Raw genomic sequence first — 25,610 nt, 5'->3', positions numbered from 1 at the left:
TATCTAGATATATATATCTATATATCTATATATATAAAACTATAATCTTTATGCAATACATATCCTATCTAATAAAGAGGAAATATGCTAATTGACTCTCATGCTGTCGCAAAGATGGCAGCACCCACAGCCAATAAGGAGGGAATATGCTAATTGACTGCCACACCCTCAAAGATGGTGGTGCCCACAGCCACAAGATGGCTGCTCCCAGTTCCCTTAGTCTCACTGGGGTGCCTGCCTCCAGAGTCCCCCAGTACCCTCAGCCCCCCAGCCACCCAGGGCCAGCCCGAGGCACAGATAAGCCTCGGATGGTGGCTGCCCAGACACCCAGGGCCACCTGAGGCTCAGGTAACCAGACAGGCCGAGGTTTGCGCTGCCAGCAGTGGAAGCAGCAGAGGTGTGACCCCTGATTGCCGGGTCGCCTGCCACCCCTGAGGGCTCCCGGATTGTCAGAAGGGGCAGGCCCGGCTGAGGGACCCCTGCTCCAGTGCATGAATTTTCATGCACTGGGCCTCTAGTTTTGTATATATGCATGTATGCTATTATAAATCCATATATAAATATTTACACATAACATTTATGTACTGACTTTCAAAATATTTAGTAGGTGCAACTGTTCACTTACTTACCTCTGTTTGCCTTTGTGATCCACAGAGCCAGCTGAGAGTCTGTCCAGCGGAGACCCAAAACCAGAGAAGCTCCTTTTCTTCTTGGTTTCAATCACATCATTCTCCAGAGACACAAGTTCGTCAAGAAGCATGAGTTTTGCTGCCAGATCAGCTGCTGATTTTTCTTCCCTGGCTGTGGGTGGTGACTGCACATCTCTGATTCCAACATCAAAAGCCTATCGGGCAAGAAAGGTGATTCTATTCACCTCAAACATGTGTAATCATATGCATTTAACTTTTGCTATATTTGTCTGACATGCCTGTCATGAAACTTGATTTCTCATGGAGTTATGATCCAGACAGACTTTTGAGGATAAAAACATATAGAGGTGAGGTATACCCAACAGAAATGAAAGAAAAACAACACACACACACACACACACACACACACACACACACACCCCTAAACAAAGCTCCATGCCCGCCTCTCAAATTTAGTATATTAATGGATCATTCTTTTGGATTCTTTCCCTGTAACAACTGTATCCTTTATTATCATTCCCATAGCATTTTAGCTATACTTTGATTCTTACAGTCATTACATTTTCCTTTGCATTGGATTTATTACAATATATTTGTAATGCATATTAGGTTGTGAGTAATTTGAGGGCAATGACTATGTCTAATTGGTCTTTTATTGGCTCTATTCAATGCCTACCCCAGTATTTTGCTCATAGTACTCAATAAATTTTTCTCATAGTTAGTACTGATAAATTTTTATGGAATTAATTCAGAAAACACTAAACTTCATGCTGTTTTTTTCATCACTCAGTCACTTCTTATTGATTCAAGCCCTAAGCATTCACTATATACTGCATTAGACCTAAGGGATACAAAAATGAACAAAATCTAGTAGTCTCTGCCCTCAGGGACTTACACTTCCATCCATGTGATTTATTAACAAATATTATTAATGAGTGTTTATGATTCCAAGCTTTCCCAATGACTTTGTTGCCCCATGTAAATTTTCCTGTTTGTTTATTCATCTGTTGCATATAGTGCCCTTTTGTAGTTCATCCAAGTTATAAAAGTATGACATTAATAGAAATGGCTTATATTCATAGACAATATATTTGGTCCCTTAAGCTAGTTCCCAGTACCTCAGTTGCTGCATCCACTGACAGCACCTTTCCTGAGCTCCACAGCATCAATGTCACAGCCAGGATAAAATGTGCACTTGCCAACCTCCAGTCCAGCATCTAAGGGTCACATATACCAGGGTTAACATTACTAGTTTGGCATATAAAGATAGGAAACAAAACTCCTATAAAGCATATTATATTCAGGTGATGAACTAAATTATTCAACTTCTACTTTGTAAAACTTAAATAACAGTTAATAGAAGCTGTCAATCTCCCAGAATGAATTCTATCATGGCTTCATTTCCATGGAAATGTAGATTGGAGTTGTACAGCTATAATATTAATTTAATTCAAAGTAACCCCAGTCTGAGAAATCTGTATAATTTTATTCTTGACTGTCCAATCCTGGGATTACAGCCTCATGTATCTAAGAGGAAATGTGTAAAATTGGTCCGGTATGAGAGAATACAGTCTGAGAAATCTGTATAATTTTATTCTTGACTGTCTAATCCTGGGACTACTGTCTAGTCTCATGTACCTAAGGGGAAATGTGTAAAATTGGTCCGGTATGAGAGAATGATCTGGTGAGGTTTGTGTGAACCAAAGAGGATATGCTTTGTGTAAAATCATTTAAATTAAAAATGTCATAGATACCACAGATCCAATAGGAAAATATCTTTAGGTCCTTGATATATATGGGTTTCTTAAGCAAAATTTATATCAAAATTGAAAAATTCTTTATGATAAGATACAATAAACAAAATAAAAACAAATTAAAAGTGAAATATATTTTCAAAGCATATACAAATCAGTTCTTGGAAAATTTAAATAACTCTGACTAATAAAATTCTATAACTAGACACAAAATTAAGTAACAATGAGCCCAAGTTTATACAGAGACATATATCTGAAAGGTCATAGCCTCATTGTTTAGAATAGTAATAAATTAGAATCAAACTAGCCTGGCCTATGTAGCTTAGTGATTGAGTGTTGACCTATGAACCAGGAGGTCAGATTATATTCCTGTTCAGGGCACATGCCCAGGTTGCGGGCTTGATCCCCAGTAGGGAGCGTGCAGGAGGCAGCCAATTGATGATGTTTCTCTCTCATAGATGTTTCTATCTGTCTCTTCCTCTCCTTCTCTCTCTCTCTCTAAAAATCATAAAAACATATTATAAAAAATTAGAATCAACCCAACTAACCTACTGAAGAGGTAATGGATTCATCAACTGAAGTATATTCCTAACATGGACTTAAAGCAAATGACTTAAACATATATGTATCTGCTGTTAAATGACCTAAATATTTCATGGATTTCAAAAATATAGTTTTGGGGAAAATTAGATTTTATAGAACATTATATATAGCATACTACCATTTACCTAAACTGGAAGTACACAAAGTAATTCCACATATTTAGAAATCTATACATATAATTAAAGTGTAAACCAACGGAATTTGATTCATGACTATGATTGCCACGGGGGGAGTGAGGAGCAAAGATTATGGAGGAAACCTAAGGAACTTAGCATACATATGTGTGTCTGTATGGTAAGCACAAAGATGTGTCATTTATACATTTATGACTTTTTAACATTAAAAACCATTATAACATCCAATTAAAGCATATCTATGGTCTATATCAGATCGCTGACTGCCAGTTTGGCCACTGGTAATGGGGGAGGGAAGATCATGGGCTGTGAGTTACAACAGAATAGGCTTGCCTTCGCCACCTAGTATGGCACTGTGAAGTCTCCCAGTCCACCTTTATGAATGAGAAGTCTCAGTAAACTCCTATTTCCTTTAAAAAATCATGTGGAGAAAAAAGAAAGGTGTTCTAGGATGGATCTGAATAACGATTTGTGTCTCATTTTTGCTTCAGTGTTAGTGTGACCTTGAGTGTGTACCATTTAACCTACTTGAGCTTTATTTTTCACACTTGTGAAGTCAGGAGTAGTTCCCACTTCATAAGAGCTTTGAGAGAGTTGGATTCATTCATGTTTAACCTTTTTATTTCATATAGTATTTATAGTTTATTCGTGAAAGAACATATATGAGATATTATATATTTAAATATGTCTTTAGCAACTATATTCTTTTTGGTATGACCCAAGATTTTCTTTATGACACTTCCTTAAAATATTGTTACTATGAAACCTCAGTAGATTTTAGTAATAAATGCTATGTTGGAGAAAATAGGCAAATAAGTGTTTTATATAGACAGAGTAGCATCTGTATTAACCATGCATATGTATATACAGACTGAAAACGAAGATAAAATACTTTAGCATTGTCCTTAACATTTATTTGTCAAAGATAACCTTAATTTTCATGTAATGCAGTCTAAACTAGTTCTTCATTATATCTCCAATTCCTATTTTGGAATCTTGTCATACACTGTTAGTCATAACTGCGTCTCTGTATTCTACCCTTTCTGGGAACCGACAGTAAATTCTGTGTTCTCTTCCTAAAAAGTTGATATTTGAACTGAGTTTTATGGTAAGTATAAAAAGAATAAATCATGATTATGTCCCTATATTGAGACAGTAGAAAAATAACATGAAAGAATGCAACAATCTGGTAAAAAATACCATCCAAAAACTGCATTATCTATGCCTTCAAAAAAACCAAGCACTGAATCATATTTTTTTCCTTCTGTTTTTGTTATCTCTTTGATTTTCCTGAATAAAAAGGAAGATATATTAAAAACATAACTATTTTAAAAATTAGTTCATATTTCTGGCATCTCCCTCTCTCTTTAAAATAGTTCTCTCATTCAATCAAAGATAAACCACAATTGTGATGTTTTCCTTTCCTCATTTTTTATCATGTTAAAAACAGGTTACAAAGTATAAAATTGCCCAATTTTATAAGCCTTTCCATGTGGATTTCCTCTAACTATTTTTATGCACATTTTCCTAACCTGGTTTCTCCATCTCTGCGATCTTATAAATGGCACAGGATGACTGGTGTTTACCATATTGATGATTATGTCTGAGGCATATATTTTTGTGCTTGGGTGTATATAGGAAAAAAGTCCTAATGTATCATCTTACAGATAACCACATCCTGATTATTTGGATAGGGAGATGTAAAAATACATGCACAGTTTAAATAAACACATTTAATGGTTTAAAGCCATGCTTGTAGCCAGTTAACCAAAAGGCCAAGTTCCTAAATATGGCATTTGGTACACTAATGAAAACAAACACCCTGGCACCTGCCACACAAAAGACATTTGATTAACTAGTTGAAACTTGATTGCTACAAAATTAGAAACAGAGGAAATTATAGGGAGGGAAGGAAAAGACTAGGTTCAGCTCCATTTCCCTATTTTGTTGATAGTGGATAAATATAGCCCATGATTTAAAAATCTCCTCTGCCCATGTATACCCCAGATCACAGAAAAAAACACTCATAGGATGTTCATTGTGTGACTACAGCTAAGTGGAAGTGTTTGCGATTTTTTCAGTACACCAATAGTTTTTGAGTAATATTTGAATATTTCTTTGGGTATGAGGAGCTTCAAGAGACAGTGGGCACGAGATCTGCCTTAAGATATAGTGTGTGCTGTGTATGTTCCCCCATGTCCTGCATGGTTCAGGGTTCAGGATCTGGAGGAGGGGCTGCAAGCAAATGAAAGAGACGAGACAAGAGATAATTTGGAAATATTGGGGGGCCAGGTGGGCAAGCCCAACTCAAGGGGAAGGACTTCCACTGGTGCCCAGGCCTCGCCAACCTTTTATTCAACTTTGGATACACATAAAGCCCTTAGTCAGGCAGGCAATTGCGGTAGCAGACAGACTATCTTAAAGGTCAGTAAATATTAAGGATTTACTCTGTATTTGATCAGGAAATAGCTTGAGCCCCCATTGTCAGGACTAGACAATCGGTGCATAACTCTGGCTCTTGCCATGGGTTCAAGGTTCACCAGCATTCTGGGATCCTTGTTTGCACTTCTCTGCTAGTGAAGACAATGGGCTGCTTCCTGCAGTGTACTTCATTAATTTTTAGCTAATTGGTCTCTGATGTGCATGCATTTTCACTTTTTAGATAATACCGCTGAATAAAAAAACATCTTATACTGTGTAACAACTTAACCTTTGCGTCAAAGACTCTGCACATTTAAGAACTTATTATAACCTGAAGGGATCATCTAATGTGTGCCTGGAGTGGTACTGGAGGGAACAAGGGGGTGAGGTGTGAAATTTGATCATTTAAGTTTGGGAAACAGCATATACTGAATATTCCTTTAGAACATTGATAGAGCATGGACATATAAAGTCTTTGGAAATTTAGTAGTAAAGGAATTGATTTCATTGTATTTAAAACACCATTACATTAGAATTCTGTTAAAATGAAGAAAGATTTTTTTATTATTGAGAATCAATTCTTCAGTGAATCATTGTTACTGTAAAAAAATCTGTTCAGTAAGTTGCAGTAGCAAAAGAAAAGATTGAGAATCACTGATCTAAAAACAAAAGAACTGGGATGAAGGGAGGTGTTAGAGTAAGAGAGAATTAAGCTAGAAAAGAAGCATATTAGCCAGATCTGATCTAATGAACTTTTTAACTAAAAACTTGTTTTAAGCTTCACCTGAGGACATGCTTTTTATTGATTTTAGAGAGAGAGGAAGAGAGAGAGAGACATCAATGTCAGAGTGAAACATCGATAAGCTGCCTCCTATTCCCTCAACCTGGGTATGTGCCCTGACTGGCAATCAAACCAGCAAACTTTCAGTGTACGGGATAACACTTCAACCGATTGAGCTACACTGGCCAGGGCTTAACTAAAACCTTTTAAACTATCTACCTTTGAAGGCTAGTGTTGAAAAAACATATTACTCAGTTGATTAAGGAAATTCAATAGTATCTGACTTATAGATAGCAGATTTAACCCACACACTCATAAGAAGACTAAGTTTTGGAGTGAATCTTGATAACTTCCGGAATTATTTTCCCTATTTTTTTGTTGGAAATATTCAAAATATACTCTATTCACCCCTATTTTCAAAAAAAATAAAAAATAAAGGGCTTTATGGTAAAGGACTTAAAGGCTCCTATTCCCTCAACCTGGGTATGTGCCCTGACTGGCAATCAAACCAGCAAACTTTCAGTGTACGGGATAACACTTCAACCGATTGAGCTTCAAGCAACTGATCCACACTGGCCAGGGCTTAACTAAAACCTTTTAAACTATCTACCTTTGAAGGCTAGTGTTGAAAAAACATATTACTCAGTTGATTAAGGAAATTCAATAGTATCTGACTTATAGATAGCAGATTTAACCCACACACTCATAAGAAGACTAAGTTTTGGAGTGAATCTTGATAACTTCCGGAATTATTTTCCCTATTTTTTTGTTGGAAATATTCAAAATATACTCTATTCACCCCTATTTTCAAAAAAAATAAAAAATAAAGGGCTTTATGGTAAAGGACTTAAAGGTAATTTAAATTACTTTTTATCTTCTCTTCCCACTTTGACAGAGCGTAGGCATTTAAGTGAGATATAATAGGACATGCTATAAATGGTCCCAAGTTCAGACACTAGGCAATGACAATCTATGCCTGTCCACAACACTGCCCACAATCTTCTTACTCTGAAAATGATGGTGGTCTTGCCCAGCTGTGGCTAAGTGGTTGAGCATTGACCCATATACCAAGAGGTCACTGGTTTGATTCCAGGTCAGGGCACATGTCCCAGTTTTGGGCTCAATCCCCCTTTTAAATACTTCAAAAATGAAGGCTTTCAGTCAATGACGAGGTATTCAATGTAAGAAAATTACTTCAGTAGGGAGCATGCAGGAGGCAGCCCAAAGATGATTCTCATCATTGATGTTTCTATCTTTCTTCCCCTCTCACTTCCTCTCTGAAATCAATAAAAACATTTTTTAAAAATGATCTTCTATATAAGGGGCAAATCAGCTTAGACCCTAAGTAAATCTGTAAAATAGTATGCTCTTCAGTACAACCTTTACCCTGTCCCATAAGTTATAGTCACCAAGGCCTTTTTGATATAGATAAAAGCATTAGGAATAGTAGAAAACAGAGTCTAATTTTTTATTTTAAAAGAGGGCTTAAAAGGGACTATGCTTAACACAAAGTCTGTATGGCTTGTGGTCATAGAAAGAGACCTGACTTAAGATGTCTGAGACTCAGGTACTGCCTTGGCTTGGGGGCTATATCACTGTATGATTTTAAGTTTAAATTTCTTCTGTAGACTGAGTAAAATAACTGACCTATAAAGTTGCTTCTAGCTTTTTTTAGAGTCTGTGGGTAAATCTGGCTCCTTTCTGTTCTAAGTGCAGACACTGTAGGTAATGATAAGAGTAGGTGAATATTTAGCTAGAAAAACCTTTGTATTGTCCCTCAAGTCAGCCGTGTCTGTGTATAATATTGCATCTAGGTCTTGACATAAATATGTTCCTCTTGAATATTCTACCCGACAAGAGGATCTCCAAATCATTCATTGTAAGATATCATTTATGCTAAGCGATCCCATTTTATAAATGTATTTTAAGGAAGAAGAAATGCTAACAATTAAATTATGACATGCTATCAAGTATAAGGCATCCTAATTTCAGGAATGTTAAACATACATCAGAATGAATGAAATAGGGTATATCTACTTATTTTCAAATGTTTATTTTTTTACATTTTTTGTCATTATGCTTAAGTCATTTTGCTCAATTCCCCCACACTTTCAAAACAAAATTTGTTAGAGCTGAGGTGCCAGACTTCATAATGTGCTGTCATATTCCTCAGAGAAAGAAAAGATAGTATAACATTTAATGTATTATCAGATAAAATTTTAAAATCACATAATCGATATTAAAAATTTTATTGAATTCTTATTCTACTGCATTTAGAGTTAATAGTCTATGAAGGTAAAATGATCATTTAAATTTTTTCACAATAATCACAAATAATAGTATTAATGGACATAAAAATTAGTTGATACAAAATAGGAATTTTTAATAAAAGGAATTTTCAGCTATCTAAAACCACCAACAATACTGCATATACACTCATATTTTACACAATGTCACTCAAAAATCCTTCTTAGATGCACTAATAAGTGCTTACAAATGAAAGTCAGTCAAGGAGTAGGTATTCAATATAAGAAAATTACCTCTGTGATGGTTAAGAAAAAACTCAGAATTGTGCTGAAGGATATGAATGTGTCCCTGCTGTGTTATTTATTAGCCTGGTAACCTTGAACAAGATGCATAAACTGTCAAAATTGTCTAATAAAACTCACTTTATGAATCCCCCAAATTTAAATTAATTATAGTTCATTTAAAATTACATAATTAATTTACAAATAGCATAAATTATTATGGTTTTGCCTTAGATTTTCCAAATAAGAGCAATACAAATATTTAATTTATATTTAATGCATTCACTAAAATATATATGCCATCTGTATAAAAACACTTCATCATTTTTCTTCGTATTTTATCACAGTTAAAAACTTTTCGGTGGGAACTCTAAATTGTGCATGAAAACATTCTGTAAACTTTAAGGTAATGTGGAAAGATTAATGACATGGTATAAAAGTCATTATTACTGAGCTGAAGGCAGGTCTTTGAAGCCAATTCCTTCCAGGGAACATAAAGTGTATAGTCAACAACCATCGAGGGAATTGGGGGCCCTTTATTGAGACAATCTGCAAAACGTATGTTAAACAACCAAGAGAATGCATTACAATTTGACATTATCCAGACAGTCTTGGTATTTCAATGAATGATGTTTAAACAGGGTGTGAAAGAGAGTTGTTTCTAGTTTCCTTTGATAAGTGGAGCAACCAGGTGCTTGAGACACTTGCTGGAAAGCAGAGGCAAGGATTTTGCGGGCTCTTCTTTATTGGCGTTGCTATTCCACAGCTTTAGTGAAACTGGCTCCACCAACAAGGGAACTGAGTGAGGCTGTGGCACTTAGAACTTTACTGGTAGAAGTGGGGGATGAGTTTTAGATCCTTATAAACTCAAATAAGAAGTTTAAAATCACTGAGGATTTCATCCAAGAGCAATTGAATTACAACTTGTAGCCTCTGTCATGACCATATAGCATATACATCACCTATATCGGCCTCACAAAAATACATCTGAGAAATACTCATGGGCTTAGCCCTTTATGTAAAATTCTCTTGCCCTAGCCAGCTTTGCTCAGTGGACAGAGCGTCAGCCTGTGGACTGAAGGGTCCCAGGTTAGATTCTGGCCAAGGGTACATGCCTGGGTTGCTGGGGCGATCCCCAGTAGGGGGTGTGCAGGAGGCAGCCAATCAATGATTCTCTCTCATCATTGATGTTTCTATCTCTCTCTCCTTCTCCCTTCCTCTCTGAAATCAATAAAAAAATATATTTTTAAAAATAAATAAATAAAAGTCTCTTTGTGAAATTTGTTATTTTCTGTACATTGTGTGATGGTCACCTTGCTTTATGTGATGAGATGATCCTGAAAGGAAGGCGCAGATTGACACTGGCAAATTTAACATTTCCCGTTTTTATGTTTTAATTAAAATGTCAGGAATGAGTCCTTTTCCATTTCTCATTGCTCTTCAATTGGCAGTAGGAAATTTTCCAAAGCCACAAAGTCTTTTAGGAGAAGAGCCAGAACAACAATTTACGTTTTCAAACACCGAAGTATAAAGCATTTTTCCATCTCCAAAACAAATTGCTTATGGAGTAAAACATCTGTGGAGGAGGTGTTCCTAATGTGGAAGACACCTGTGCTTTAAAATGACTTTCCTTGAATGATATAAATCAGGAACATGATAATTTATTATGATACATGTGTTAACTGATTTTATTCTCTTTGGCACCATTTTCATTCTTTTACAGACACTATTGCCTTCCAAAATTGTAAAATTTTGAGGTTTTTTTTTTCCCCATTTGGAATTTTCAATAATACTACTAGTTGCAAAAATTTAAGAAGGCAAAAACCTACAATGACACTTTAAAGGAAGATCTCATTATTTAAAAGCCCAGGTATGCATGTTTAGCAAAGTGTTTAGTTGTCAATGTCAACTCTTTCAGGGTAAGAATGAAGTCATGTTCACCAGTGTGTCTTAGCACCCAACAGCATGCCTGGTATAGAGTCAACCTTATTTTGAATAAATGCATAGAGCAGCCTTATATGGTGGTAAACAGGAATGCAGGGCAGATATTAACATTTCTGTTTTATTGATATGGAAACTAAAGCTTAGAGAAGATTTGCCCAAGTTTTATTCCTACAGCAATATGTGAGAAAATTCATGCCAAAATCCCAGTATGTCAATTAATGTTTCACATGGCAGATTCTCATTCTAATGAAAGGGACTTGCATCAATATTCCCCAATAATTATCCCAGTACAGTTTATGATTTCTCCTTATCAAACATCAATTTATGTTGAGATCCATGAATTATTATTGTCACCTAGAAATAGAAAAGAATTTGTCTGATTGTATACAACCCTGGTAAGGGCATTTATTGTTTAATTCTAATGTTAAATAAAGGGAAAAAAACATGAATCTTTAAAACTATGGGCAGAAAAAGCTGGAAGAGCTGCACATGACATTCTGCTTGGCCATTTGATATGCAGGCAATTTTTATGTGGTAGGAAAAGGCTTTCAAAGGGATAAGTGGATGAATGTAGTTGAATAAGGCATAATAAGCCTCAGGATGATGTGGAATGTCATCACCTCCTTCACCCTTCTGCCCACATTGTACTTATATATAATATTTAATTAAATATTGATAAACATTTTAATTACACTAAACTAACCAATATAATCAATGAAAAACTCTTTAAAAAGTAAAAGAAGGGACAAAATATAAATTTTATAATAATAACAGGATGCACTTATTAGGTACACACTATATCAGATACCAGGGGCATAAAAGCGAGTAAGACACTCTCCCTGTTGCTCACAGCCTGGTGGGGATAGAAGCCCCTATCATTGCCCTGCCAGGGATTTCCTCCTCTAACAGCACACTCTTCCTGGAATGTTCCATTTCCTTCAAGCACAATTTTTGTATGTAACTTAAAACCAAAAGCATTTGCAAGTACTCATCTATCTCCTTTTGTCCTCATAAAAGTCATGTTTGATCTGTATGGAAAATATTCTAATTATATTGTTTTAATAAATGAACTGACAGAACTTGGTTTTTTTTTAAAAAACTCTAGCTTCCTAACTTCAGGTAATATGTGGATACTTTCCAGTACAACACAGTGAATAGGTAGAAAGACGTTGGGTGGTCCGTAAGGTACAGAGACCTGGGTCTGATTCCTGACTGGGTTACTTAGCTTCTCTGGTTTAATATCTTTATTGGAAAAATGGGGCAAAGACTTACTTTGTAGGTTTATTGTAAGGATGATAAATAATATAGGCAAAGTGATGGGCTCAAAGTAGTTTTTCAATAAATAATAGCTGCCATCCTGATATTGCCTTTGAATATAACAACTTTTCAAAAAATACATATTTTTATGAAAAAAGAAAACCTTTGTTTTCCATGTTCATTTTAAGGAACAAAGTTAGTCTTTGGAATCTAGAATTACAGTAAAGTGAAAAAAAATTAGATTTTTTATAGAAAATAATATTGAGTAGGGGAAGGAAATTTCACTAAAGAGACTTACAAGTGGCAATTGCTCTATTTCACATTGCAGTATATTACACATTGTCATTAACTGCAGCCATAATTGTTCTATTAAAATATTAGCATACAACTATAGAGAATATCATAATGGGAAGGAAAAAAAGGGAAGAAATCTCAGTTACACCCAAAACATATTTATGCTTCAAGCTCTAACGAACAAAAGTGAATATTTAGTTGAATTTTAATATAATTTTATATGAAATTTATTTTTATTCTATAATGCACAATATGTCTTTATTGATCTCACTTTTTAAAAGTCACTCGTTATGTTGTGAAAATCATGGTTTTTACATAGTTTCTGTAATCCTGAGAGTATAGCATAGTCAGGATTGTGTCAGGAAAGCAGAGCCACCATGAGTCTTATGGGAAATAGGGACCTTGCCACAGAAACTACACTTTACAAAGAAAAGGAGCAGCTAGGAAGGGATGGGCTGTGAAGGAAGTCAAGGAAGAGAGCACATCACTTTCCGATCTTCTTAGAGACCTGGCATGGATGGAAGGTCAGAGCTTGCAGGGAAATGCGACCACCAACATGGGGCCCCAAGAAGCCCCGGGAGAGGTCCACGGGAAGCCACAGCTATGACTCGTGGGTCAGCAGCCAGGGTGCCGGTGGTGGGCTGGATGATATTTTAAAAGTGTGTTTTTTCACATGTTCAGAGACTTATGTGTCATAGAAATACAGAATTTTAGAAAGGACGGGGGGTACTCATTAGAAATTGTCAAGTTTAAACCCTCAATAGATAAAAAGAGTGAGGTTCAAAGACAATGAACTTGCCCAAGGGAGAGGATATAAAGGGGAGATATAAAATGGGTGAAGAAGAGGAGACAGCAGGTGCTTGGTGCTGAGGGTGGAGCTGATGGGACATCCTTAGGGAGAAAGTGTAAGGCTGGGCAACAGCCAGTTCAAGTCAACCAAGAAACTGGCAATTACTGGCAGGTGATGCTAACCACTGCTGCAGAGAGGTACCCTGGGAATTATTTGGAGGAAGGAGAGAATGGCTCAGCCAAAAAATAAAATGCCTTTATTCTGAGAGATCTTCAAGCACCTGGGAGCTGGCCTGGGGAGAGGTATGTCTAGGGCTAGGAGAGAACTTTTACTGAGGGAAAAGGGACCCCGAGGAGGTTGGGTGAAAGCTGGTGAAGTCAGAACTGAGATTAGAAGTATGGTTTCCTAACCAAAGCTTGTGCTCCTCCCATAGCACCATTGAATCTAAACAATAGTTGTCTGGTCGGTAGGGATCAAAGAAGATGAACTATTGGCAAGGAGGTTAAATTAGATAATTTCTAAAGATTAGCCCCAAGATCCTGCCATACTGGCTGCTCATTCTATAATGTAGGAAAAAATGCTGATATGGGGTCTTCCCCAGAACATTATTGAGCCCCACTCTATGCTTAAGGCTTGCCTGAATTTGCAAAACTGCATAGTGACAGTGCTGGGGTAATATTTTGGGACTGCTTACTTTGAGTTCTATTCCTTTAAGACAAGCTCAATTAATCTAATTTTATTATACAAATGTTAAAATCATGGAAAGAATTGGAACAAGAAGTTGAAATTATGGCCCCTGATGTCCCAAACAAACTCTACTAAACATATGTACTTCTCTTCTTTCTATGATTTGTTACAGAAGAATCAGTTCAAAACCCTGAGAAATGAGGAATAGAACACAAATGTGAACCTTAAATACCTTAAATAATTTACTGAATGAAACCATGGTACAATTAATTTACAAAGAGGAGACTTGAATTCATAACTACTGGAATCTCTATTTAACACAAGTTCTGTGATTGCTGAAGGGTTAAGTGCCAAAGTAAAGAGGAGACACAAAAAATGCCTGATGTTTTTGTGGAGGAAATTAAATATAATCCTATCAAATCCACAGCCTATAGGGGCATTAAAATTATCATAAATCATTGTTGAAATTATTTAATTTCTAGAAAAATAACTCAGAAACAAATAATCACATTTCTAAATGTACAAAATCTATTAATGTAATTTGAAGGAACAGTAGTTTGCATTGCTAAACTGCATTTATAGAATGTACAATGTTTGCACAGAACAAAACCTGAAACAAAAATTTAAATTTGTTCTTAAACAGAACTCAACTACATGTTTCAGATTAACTTTCAATTCAATCATTTAATAGCCAAAGCACTTCAGCAAATACTGAAGAATAAACATGATCTGTCTACTCTAAACTGTTATTAATACCATACTTGCGTATTTGTGTTTCATAAGAAGAAAAACATAGGGTAATTTAGGTTTAAAGAATGTAGAATTTAATTAATTTAGAGATGTTTCTTTGACTCCAATTTTGATAGAAATAAAGATAAGAGAAAAATCTTTCTCTCTACCTATTTTTATAAACAGTTCTCTTTTATACATTAAGATATTTCCTAACACTGGACATATTTTATGGAAGCAAACTAATACTATTAACATACATATAGAAACAACATTTTGAGTTCCCTTTCTCTTTGCCTTGAAATGGAATATAAACGCCAAAAAAATCATGTAATAAATGTGAAATGTCTGAGCAAACAATTAACTCCACCCGAAGTTTGCATTACAAAATTATCTTAGATTTTCTACTCATTTTAGAGATGAAAATATTACCCCCAAAAACATTTCTAATTTTAACAAAATCAAAATATAACCAAAACATTTAAAAGGATGTAAAATTTTAAAATAGCTAAAAGGAGAAAAACCTTAACATTTTATCAGCTTTTATGTTTAACTTACCTTGTGAAAAGTCAGGAGATTCTAACTTTAGAGTCCTGTCTGTGCAGTTTCTCCCAAACTCAGCCCTGATGGTGAGTTTTCTCTCTGAGTTTTTATAGTCTCAGTTATACACCCCTTACTCCAATCCCTGCCTTTGCTTTCTCTTACATCATTTCTACAGATTTTCCACTGAACATTTCCCCAAGCCTCTTTTCAATCTCTCTCTCTCTCTCTGTTTCCTCCTCCTATTCTTTCTCTTCGTATTTATTATGCCTATTGCTTTGATCATGGCTTAGTAGTAAAAAATGGGAGTTGGGGCTTTGGAAAATTTAAGTATACATTTAATATTGTGCATCCAGCCTTACAGCCATGACATCTTCCTGAAGTTTTTGTCCAGCTCAGATAATTACAAACCATATTTTGGAAATTCATTGTACTAAGATTTTTTTTTTAAATCAATAGGGTATTTCAAACTAAGATTTTGGGAGATTATAATCAGAAACCAAAACTGATTTATTGTTGTATGTTTTGGACCCTTAAAGGATCATGTATGGAAATGGTGAGCAGTTTCAGCTCCGTCAGGTGAACAGCGCTGTGTCAGTGGAACTGACAGCTACTTCGTAACTAACATTGCTATACTGGGAAGCTGTCACTAACAAACCTAAAAATACTGAACTGCAACATGTGGGCTATAAATGCAGACGTTGTGATCACTCTTATCTTGCTCTTGTTGTCTAGTATTTTAATTTCCTTTTAACCAAAACATTCCCCTTCCTCTGTCTGAAACTTTTCTCCATTCCCATTTCCTACTATCTCTATATGCAACTTCACATAGACAAATTGCAAAACAATGTTATTAAGTCCTAAAGGTAGTATGCTAATGTGTTAGATCATTATTAGCTCATTTGTCTCACCAGCAGGTCCCCATTTGATAGATAAAGAAACCTAGGCTCAATAAACTGAGTGACTTTAGGAGATCACACAGCTAGAAGTAGTAGCAGAGCCAGATTTCAAATACAGATCTTAATTACGTATCCAGTCTTTTCCCACAAGTTCATTCTGTCTCACTATTTAAAAAGCTAGAAGAGAGAATTCAAACCATATTATGTTTTTGCACAAATAAAAATAAATTTGTTCTTTTTGGTTTTGCTTAAAAAGCCATTTAAAATTCTACTCACCAGTATAGGAACTATTACATGGTTAATTTGGATCTCAATGGGGAAGTGACCAGAGCACACTTGAATTGGTGGAACAGTAAAATGCTTCATTTTTATGAAGGGTTTCCAGGGATAACATATGTCTCAACAAGCTTGAAATCTGAGTAGTTGGCAGTGATAGTCCACAAGTCAAGATAAAAATACAGCCTAATTGTGGACTCTTGTTTAGACATTACTGCCATAAAATGATTATGTTAGCTTGAATCCACATGATGGAAAACTCTCAATATAGATTTAACGGATGCATCATAATTCTACCAGAAGCCAATATTCTTGACGTACCTTCCACCCTTATTTGAAAAGCCTCCCTCAGCATGCTGACAAGTGATATCTGTGGCTGATTTATTCCAGATCTGTCCCTGCTTAGACAGTCCAAAGATTCCACCCTATTTGTGGATTTTGTTGACCTAATTCAAAAGTTTGACTTAACTGTTCTGCAGCAGCAGAAATAGAAACAGTTTATTCCAGGAACAAAACCATGGTACATTTAAGCCATTGCTACAGGGTTCTGCACATGATACACCCCTATGTAAATTACTTATGCATTTGTACATAATAGAAAATTTCTGTTATCTTAAAAAAGAGGGTAGAAAGGGAACCATGTGAAAAAATAGAAAGAGAAACAACAGTGATGAATGGGAGAGACTGAAATGAGAAAGGGAAACAATATTAATGAAAAGTTTTTCCGTTAGTAGAGCATTATTTCATTCCCATAACAGCCTTGCCAAGAAGGTATCATTATTTATATGCAACAGATAAGAAAATAAAAGCTCAAATATGTGAAATGACTAGCCTAAGTGCTCACAGCTTAAAACGATAGGACTAGGAGTTGTTGCTCTTTCTATCAGTGAGGAATCTGGTAGGAAAAAAATGGTGCATTCAAATTCAGTAATTTGGGGAGAATTTAATGTGGACAGCATGTAGGGGAACCAGAAAGGGTTAAAGGTGATTACAGGGACCCAGAGACAGAAAAGTCTGTATAGAGAAAGTTGGCTGGCAGAAGCCTGACCTTACATCAAGAACCATGTTCAGGGGAAGAAAACTTTGAAGTAAACAACCGAGATTTCACTTTGCTTCCTGGATACAATCTCCCATGGAATTACCTTTGGTAAAACCCAACTGACAAAGGGATTGAGAGGGGGAGATAAAAGACCCAGGACATTATTAACCTCAAAACTGTGCTAAGACCAACGTGACTGCAAGTGCCATTACCTGCATTATTCTCTCATACTTCCTACCATTTTTTTCAAGTCGGGTTTGTTGCAATATAATTTATGTCTACAAAATTCACCCTCTTAAGGTGTACAGTTTGATAAGTTTTGACAATGTAGAAAGTATGTAGCCTTCACTACAATCAAGATATAGAACAGGTCTATAATAACCCTCTCGACCCAAATTTTCTTCATGCCCCTTTACAATCAAACCCCTACCCTACCCCCAGGTCCTGGTAACCACTGATTTGATTTCTGTCCCTATACTTTTGCCTTTTCTAGAAGGCTGTAGAAAATTATATGGTATGCATTCTTTACTATCTGGATTCTTTTACTTAGAATAATGTATCTGAGTTCAATGCATGTGGCTAAATATATTAACACCTTGTTTCTTTTTAATGAGAGTGTTATATTGGATGGAAGTGCAACTTGCTTACTCATTCACCAATTGGTGAACATTTTTTTCCAGTATTTTGGTGATTATGATTAAAGCTGCCATAAACATATATGTAGAGGTCTTTGAGTGGATATATGTTTTCATTCCATCTGGGCAAAATACATAGATTTGGGATATAGCCTTCACTACAATCAAGATATAGAACAGGTCTATAATAACCCTCTCGACCCAAATTTTCTTCATGCCCCTTTACAATCAAACCCCTACCCTACCCCCAGGTCCTGGTAACCACTGATTTGATTTCTGTCCCGATACTTTTGCCTTTTCTAGAAGGCTGTAGGAAATTATACAGTATGCAGTCTTTAGTATCTGGATTCTTTTACTTAGAATAATGCATCTGAGTTCAATGCATGTGGCTAAATATATTAACACCTTGTTTCTTTTTAATGAGAGTGTTCTATTGGATGGATGTGCAACTTGCTTACTCGTTCACCAGTTGGTGAACTTTTTCCCCCCGGTATTTTGGTCATTATGATTAAAGCTGCCATAAACATAAATGTGGAGGTCTTTGAGTGGATATATGTTTTCATGCCATCTGGGCAAAATTCAGATTTGGGACCCCTTGATCATGTGGTAAGCTTATATTGACTTAACTAGAGGCCTGGTGCACAAAATTTGTGCACTGGGTGAGGGGTCCCTCAGCACAGCCTGCCCCCTCTCACATACTGGGAGCCCTCAGGGGATGTCCTACTGACGCTCTCTGTGGGGAACGAGCCTAAGCCGCAGTCTGGCCTCCCTCTGAGGGAGGTGACTGGGTTAATCCGGGGAAGGCACCAGCTCCATCACCCTGCTGCTGCTGCCACTGCTGGCTGCCACAGCCACCAAGGTATTTTCATCAACACGGCGTCCAGTCCCTTCACCACGAAAAAATGACAATTTTTTTAGGCATTTTCAAGATGTGTCTTTCATAGGATATGACATTTCTTTTTTCTTTTTTTTTTAATCCTCACCTGAGGATATGTTTCCATTGATTTTTAGAGAGCTTGGAAGAGAGAGGGAAAGACAGAGAGAAACATCAATGTGAGAGGGACACTTTGATTGATTGCCTTCTGCATGAGCCCTGACCTGGGCCCCATCCAGGGAGGAGCCTGCAACTTAGGTACATGCCCTTGATCAGAATCAAACCCGGACCCTGCGGTCGGCAGGCCCAGGCTCTATCCACTGAGCCAAACCAGCTAGGGCAGGATATGACATTTCTTAGCCCATCCAGCAGCGGACCTTAGTTTTTTTCTCCAGGAGTGTGGTGGAAAAACCCTAGATCACCTTCTTGAATTCTTATTACTCAAGTTACCAAGAACACTGTGAGTGGCGGCATACGGGGGCCAATGAGCGGTCACAAGAGGTGTTTTCTCTGCAGCTCACGTACAGAGGCCCCCCCTGCATTGTGTACACTGGGCTGGGGGCGTGCTGCCTGCCCAGACACCCTCGCTCTGCAGCTGGGGCATGGGACACTATGGGCGCTGCCATCTTTGTGGCAGAGTGATGGTTAATTTGCATGTTACCTGTTATTAGATTAGATAGGAAATAGAAAAAACTGATTTCTAAAATCGCTCTCCCATTTTGCATTCCTACCTGAAATGTGTGGGAGTTCAACATCCTTGCTAGCATTTGACATTATCATTTTCAAAAATTTAGCCATACTAATAAATGTATACCGGTATTTCACTGTGTTTTAATTTATATTTTCTTAATGATGTTGAGAAACTTTTTGTGTACTTATTTCCCATTTCCTATATCTTTTGATGAAGTGTTTGTTCAAATCTTTTGCTAATATTCAGTTCTGAGAGTTCTTTACATATTCTAGATATAAGATTTTTGTGACTTGTGTTTTACAAATTTTTTCCACTCTGTGGTGTTTTTTTTCATTCTCATAATAGTTTGTTTTACCGAATAAGCATTTTTAATTTTGATGAAGTACAATTAGCCATTTAACAAAAAATGGATCATGCTTTTTTGTGTCATAAGTAAAAAGTCAAAAAATAGTTCCCTCACAAAGTTTGCAAAATGTTCCCCTATGTTTTATTTCTAGAAGTTTTTCAAAATTCTTTGGGCTATTTTAGGTCCTTTACATTTCTATATACATTTTAGGATCATCTTATCACTGTACACAAAAGAGCTTGCTGAGATTTTATTGAAATTTCTATAGACCAAGTTAAGGAACACTGACATTTTGACAGTACTGAGTCTTCTTATCTGAGAACATAAAATATTTATTTCTCTTATTTAGATCTTTGATTTCTAGTAACAATATTTTTATTTTCAAAAGCATACAAATCTTGCACATATTTTGTTAAATTTATCCTTAATTATTTTATACTGTTATAGATGGTTGTTTTAAAATTAAATAAAAATAAATAAAATTGAAATTTCTAAACAAACATTCTGAGTTGCTAAAAATAAATTTATCATTGTATATTGATCTTGTATTTTGTCATCTTGGTAAACTCATTCATTAGTTCTAGTCAGTTTTTTGTAGATTACACAGTATTTTCTACATATATAAAATCCTCTCATTTGGAATCAAAACTGTTTTGTGTATTTTGTTTCAATTTGTATAGATCTTATTTGTTTGTAATAACCTAGTTCCATCAACAGGTTTTCCAGTACAATACTGAATACAAGTGGAAAGTGAATATCCTTGCCTTGTTCTTGATCTTGGTGTGGGAGGGCATTCATTTTATCACCATTAAATACAATAATGTAGTTTTTGTTTTGTATTTTTTAAATATGTTTTTATTGATTTTAGAGAGAGAGTATAAGAGAAGGATAGAAAGATAGAAACATCAATGAGAGAGTAACATCAATTGGCTGCCTACTGCATGGCCCCCACCTGGGAATCGAACCCGTGATCTCCTGGTTCATGGGTTGATGCTCAACCACTAAGCAACATTGGCCCAACAATGTAGATTTTTATAGATGTCTTGTATCAGGTAGAGGAAGTTCCCTCTTGTTAGTTTTCTCAAAGCTTTTAAAAAATCATAAACATTAAATTTGTAAATTAAAAAATATTTTTTCTGCATTTAGTGAGATGATTTTATTTTTTGTCTATTGACATGGTAAATTATAATCTTCCTTTCTAAGATAAAACCCACTTGGTCATAATATATTTCATTTTCTATATTGTTATGAAGAGCTAATACTTTTAGGGATCTTTATTTAAGTGGAATATAGGCCTTTTTCTTTGTTTAAAATATATTTTTCATATTTTGGTATCAGAGTTACGCTGGTCTCATGTAATGATGGGGAAGAATTAGACCCTTGTCTTAGTCCCTTTAGGCTGCTATAACAAAAATACCACAGACTAAGTGGCTTAAACAACAAACATAGTATATAGTAGTTCTCATATTCTGGAGGCTGGGCAGTCGAAGATCAAGGTGCCTGCAGATTTGGTGACTGATGGGGTCAACTTACTGGTCCAAAGATGGTGGTTTTCTCATTGTGTCCTCACAGGACAGGAAAAGTGAGAGAGCTCTTTGGGGCCTATTGCATAAGGGCAGGAATCCAAGTCATGAGAGCTCCACCTTTGTGACCTAATCAACTCTCAAGACCCCCACCTCCTAGCACTATCACATTGGGATGTGGGATTTCAACATTAATTTTGGGGAGCACAAACATCCTATCTATTTTTTTTTCAAAGAATTTGTGTGGCATTTGTGTTATTTTCTCCTGGAATAGTTGGTATAATTTACTAATGAAGATACTTATGCCATTAATTGCCTTCATGGGAAGGTTTTTAACTAAAACTTCAAATTCTTTTATAGATATAAGGTTAATAATTTTAGCTATTTTTTCAAGTGAATTCTCATAGCCTGCATCTTTCAAATAATAGATCCATTTTATTAAACTATTGAATTAAAGGTATACTACTCTTTTTTCCTTTTAATATTTGTATGATCTGTAGTGACGTTCCCTATTTCATTACCAATTTTGGTATAATTTTCTTTAAACTTTTTTCTTTGATCAGTCATTCTAGGATTTTATCAATTTTAATTATCTATTCAAATAATTAGTACGTGGTTTCATTGATTTTCTCTACTATTTTCATCATTTTATTTTACTGATTTCTTCTTTCTATTGTTTCCTTATTTTTTTCTGATTTGGAATTAATTTGATAACCTTTTTTAATGTTATTTTAACATAGATGTTTAGCTTATTAATTATAGATATTTATTTTCTTCTAATATAGGCATTTAGTACTATATATTTTCCTCTAAGCACTGCTCTAGCTATATCTTATGCATTTTGATATGCTCTGTTTTCATGTTTTATATACTTTGGAATATTTTATAATTTTCTTAAAAACTCTTGACTAAAGATTATTTGGAAATGTCATTTAATTTTCAAATTTTGGGTAATTTTCTATGTATTTTGCTGTTATTGATTTCTAATTTAATTGCTTCATAGTTAGGAAACATACTTTGTATTTTTTCAGTTATTTTAAATCTGTCAAGATTTATTTAATAATTGACAATATAGTTGCTTACTTTGTTCATTTGGACTTTAAAAATAATGTGCATTCTATTTTTATTAAGTGGAGTGTTCTGTGCATCTTAATGAAGTTAAATTGGCTGATAATGCTCAAATCTATATTTTAATGGTTTTCGTCTACTTGTTCTCCCAATTACTGAGGGATAACTACAAATGTCTTTAAGAACAACTGTTAATTACTTTATTTCTGCTTTTAATTCTATTAGCATTTGCTTTATTAATGTTTAAGCTCTTCTATAGCCCGTCATCATTATGCAATTTATCTTTTATCCCTAATACAATTCCTTGTTTTAAAGTTTACCTTTTCTGATATTAACATGTTTATTATAGCTTTCTTTTGATTATTATTATTGGCATGGTATATTTCCCCCCCACATTGTTTTAGCTATAATTAATATATGCCATTATATTTAAAACTAGAGGCCCGGTGCATGACATTTGTGCAGTGGGGGGGGGGTCACTCAGTCCAGCCTGTGCCCTCTCGCAGTCCGGAACCCCTCAGGGGATATCCACCTGCTGGCTTAGGCCCATGGGGAGCAGACCTAAGCCAGGAGGCAGACATCCCCCAAGGGGTCCTTAGCACTGCCACGGTGGCGGGATAGGATTCAGCCACTGCCAATGCGCTGGCCAGCCTTGAGCCCCAGCTTGTGGCTGAGTGGCGCTCCCCCTGTGGGAGCGCACTGACCACCAGGGGGCAGCTCCTGCTTTGAGCATCTGCCCACTGGTGGTCAGGGTGCATCATAGCGACTGGTCGTTCTGCTGTTCAGTTGATTTGCATATTAGTCTTTTATTATATACTATTATTATATAGGGTGGGTTCCTATAGAGAGCATAGTATTGGTTTTTGCTTCGTCCCCCCAATCTGTTAACCTTAAATTTAAATTGGTGTATTTTGACCATTTGCATTTCATGCAATTATTGATATATTTAAAACTACCATCTTAAAAAGTTTCTTTTTGTTCCATGTGTTCTTTGTTCTATTTCCTCTCATTCTGCATTTGAATTATTATTTATTTTTAAGATCTTGCTACAGGTTTACAATATGCATTGTTATATTGCTAATCTTCCTTTAAATCATATTTTCCCATGACACATATAATGTAACAATGTCTCAACAATTTATTTTTATTTTACCACACTCATTTTTTATATTTAGATTATTATTGTCAGGTATTTAAATTTCACCTGTTATAAACCCTATACTTTTTTCTAGTTTTGATTTGCAGTTATTTTTAATATCATTTTAAAATTTATAGTTACCTACACTTACCGTCACTGATCATGTTCTTTGTGTGTGTGTGTGTGTGCTTAGATATACTTTTCCGTGTAGTACTATTTTCCTTTTGCATAAAAACTTCCTTTAACTTTTTTTCAATGTTTTATCTAAACAGTGTTCAATTCCCCTTTATTTTTTAGTGGTTTTGCTCATGATAGAATTCTGAGATAACAGCTTTTCTTTCAGTTTTTAAAGTTAGTGTTCTATTATTTTCTTTTGAATTGCATAGTGTCTGTAGGAAGTCAGCTACAACTGATTTTCTATGATGGGCTTAGTTGTAGTTTTTTAAAAAATATTTCTTCTGAGTTTCTTGGTTGTTTCTTTCATTAATTTTAGGCGGGGGGGGATTGGACATTATCTTTTAAAATTTTGTCCCATTCTCTTCCTTTTTTTCTTTCTGTTACCTCAATTACATATACGTTAGCTCATTTGATATTATCCCTCACCTTGTGGGAGTTCTGATTTTCTTCGTATTATTTATTCTCTCTGTTTTTCATTTAGAATAGTTTCTAAGTTAGCTTTAAATCATTTATTGTTTCTATTCTGAATCCAGTCACTGATATCATGTGTGGTTTTTAAATTATTTTTATTTTTAGCATATTATAGGCCTAGTTAATGAATGTGGATTTCACTTATGCCTTGGGCTTCCAGGAATTCTAACCTCCCATGCAGCCTATACATTTACTTTAGAAATTTACTAAAATTTTAAGTTTTTCTTTTCTTAATTACTTGTATGGTGGCCTCCTCTTCCTTAAATGTTCTACCAAAGGTGAAACCATTTGTATGCCCTCCCTCCCCTAAGATAAGCTGTAAACATTTGGAAATTACTATCTCTGATTGTCTACCGACCTCAACTCCCCGATAGGCTTAAAAAATTTATGGTTTTGCATGCCTTGTGAAAGTGGCATTGTCTTGTAACTTATATGCTAGGTGGAAACACAAATCTCCTTATATTTTTAGGCTTGTTTTATATTATAAAAATATTTCAATAATCCCTTTCCATTTATGTTTTCTGAAAATATTGTTTTTATTATAATTCCTATTTTGTAGATGTGGAAACCAATTTGAAAGCACTTATATTGTAGAAATAAGATGTAAAGTATGTCTCTCAGCTAAATTCTACCTTTCCATTGCATTTTTCATCTGTATAAATTATTCCTTTAATAATGGAACTTAAAGATGTGAGAACTGCATCCATAAACCTTCTCATGTTTTCCCTTGAATTTATACTGAAGTGAACTCTAGAAGGCTACATTTGCATTTCACCCTGATCTCCCAGGTTAGAAAACTGATTTCTACCTCTGAGTCTATAGAACTCCTCATGTTGCTCTGGCTTTGCATTGAATTTTGATGTATTCAATGTTTGGGGTACAATGAGCCTATGTAGTTGCTGGGGAAGAGGGGCTTTAGAGCAGACTGGAGGTTTACAAATCACCTTTGAAGCAAAGCACAGTAGCTTTTATTTTTATTTTATAGAGCTAGAGCCTCAATTAGTCTTGTTGGCCTTATTTCAAAGCATGTTTGCACAGCCACACCATTTGCTAACCCTGATAGAATGCCTTTCCCATTTGATACCTCCACTCTTAATACCCTTCCCCCATTAAGATCACCTACTGGTTACATTAAATACAATATTCTATCTGCTAAATTTTAACAGTTTAAATCATTGACTTTATCAGTTTGAGAACATGGAAATTCTGGAGAAACCAAAAGCCACACTAGGAGACGAACTGCCATACATATATATCCTCAATTCTCTCTCACTCTCTTTCTCTCTCTCTCTACACACACACACACACACACACACACACACACACACACACACACACACACACATACAGGCACACACACA

General features: G+C 35.5%; 1 protein-coding gene across 1 annotated transcript in view; it reads right to left on the bottom strand.

Moving 5' to 3' along the window:
• Nucleotides 1–15,189, bottom strand: part of OSTN (osteocrin) — a 40,707-nt gene extending 25,518 nt beyond the window's left edge. Inside the window, exons 1-3 of the mRNA XM_005857811.2 lie at nucleotides 15,131–15,189; nucleotides 1,769–1,867; nucleotides 630–844 (exon numbers count right to left, since the gene is read on the bottom strand). Of these exons, the coding sequence (XP_005857873.1) occupies nucleotides 630–844; nucleotides 1,769–1,867 (314 nt within the window). The 5' untranslated portion in view covers nucleotides 15,131–15,189. The remainder of the gene's footprint in view (nucleotides 1–629; nucleotides 845–1,768; nucleotides 1,868–15,130) is intronic.
• Nucleotides 15,190–25,610: the final 10,421 nt, after the last annotated feature.

This window comes from Myotis brandtii, unplaced genomic scaffold, assembly GCF_000412655.1.
Source record: "Myotis brandtii unplaced genomic scaffold, ASM41265v1 scaffold1135, whole genome shotgun sequence".
Classification (NCBI taxonomy): domain Eukaryota; kingdom Metazoa; phylum Chordata; class Mammalia; order Chiroptera; family Vespertilionidae; genus Myotis; species Myotis brandtii.
The sequence above is the reverse complement of the archived record's forward strand: the minus strand, read 5'-3'. Positions and strand labels throughout refer to the sequence as shown.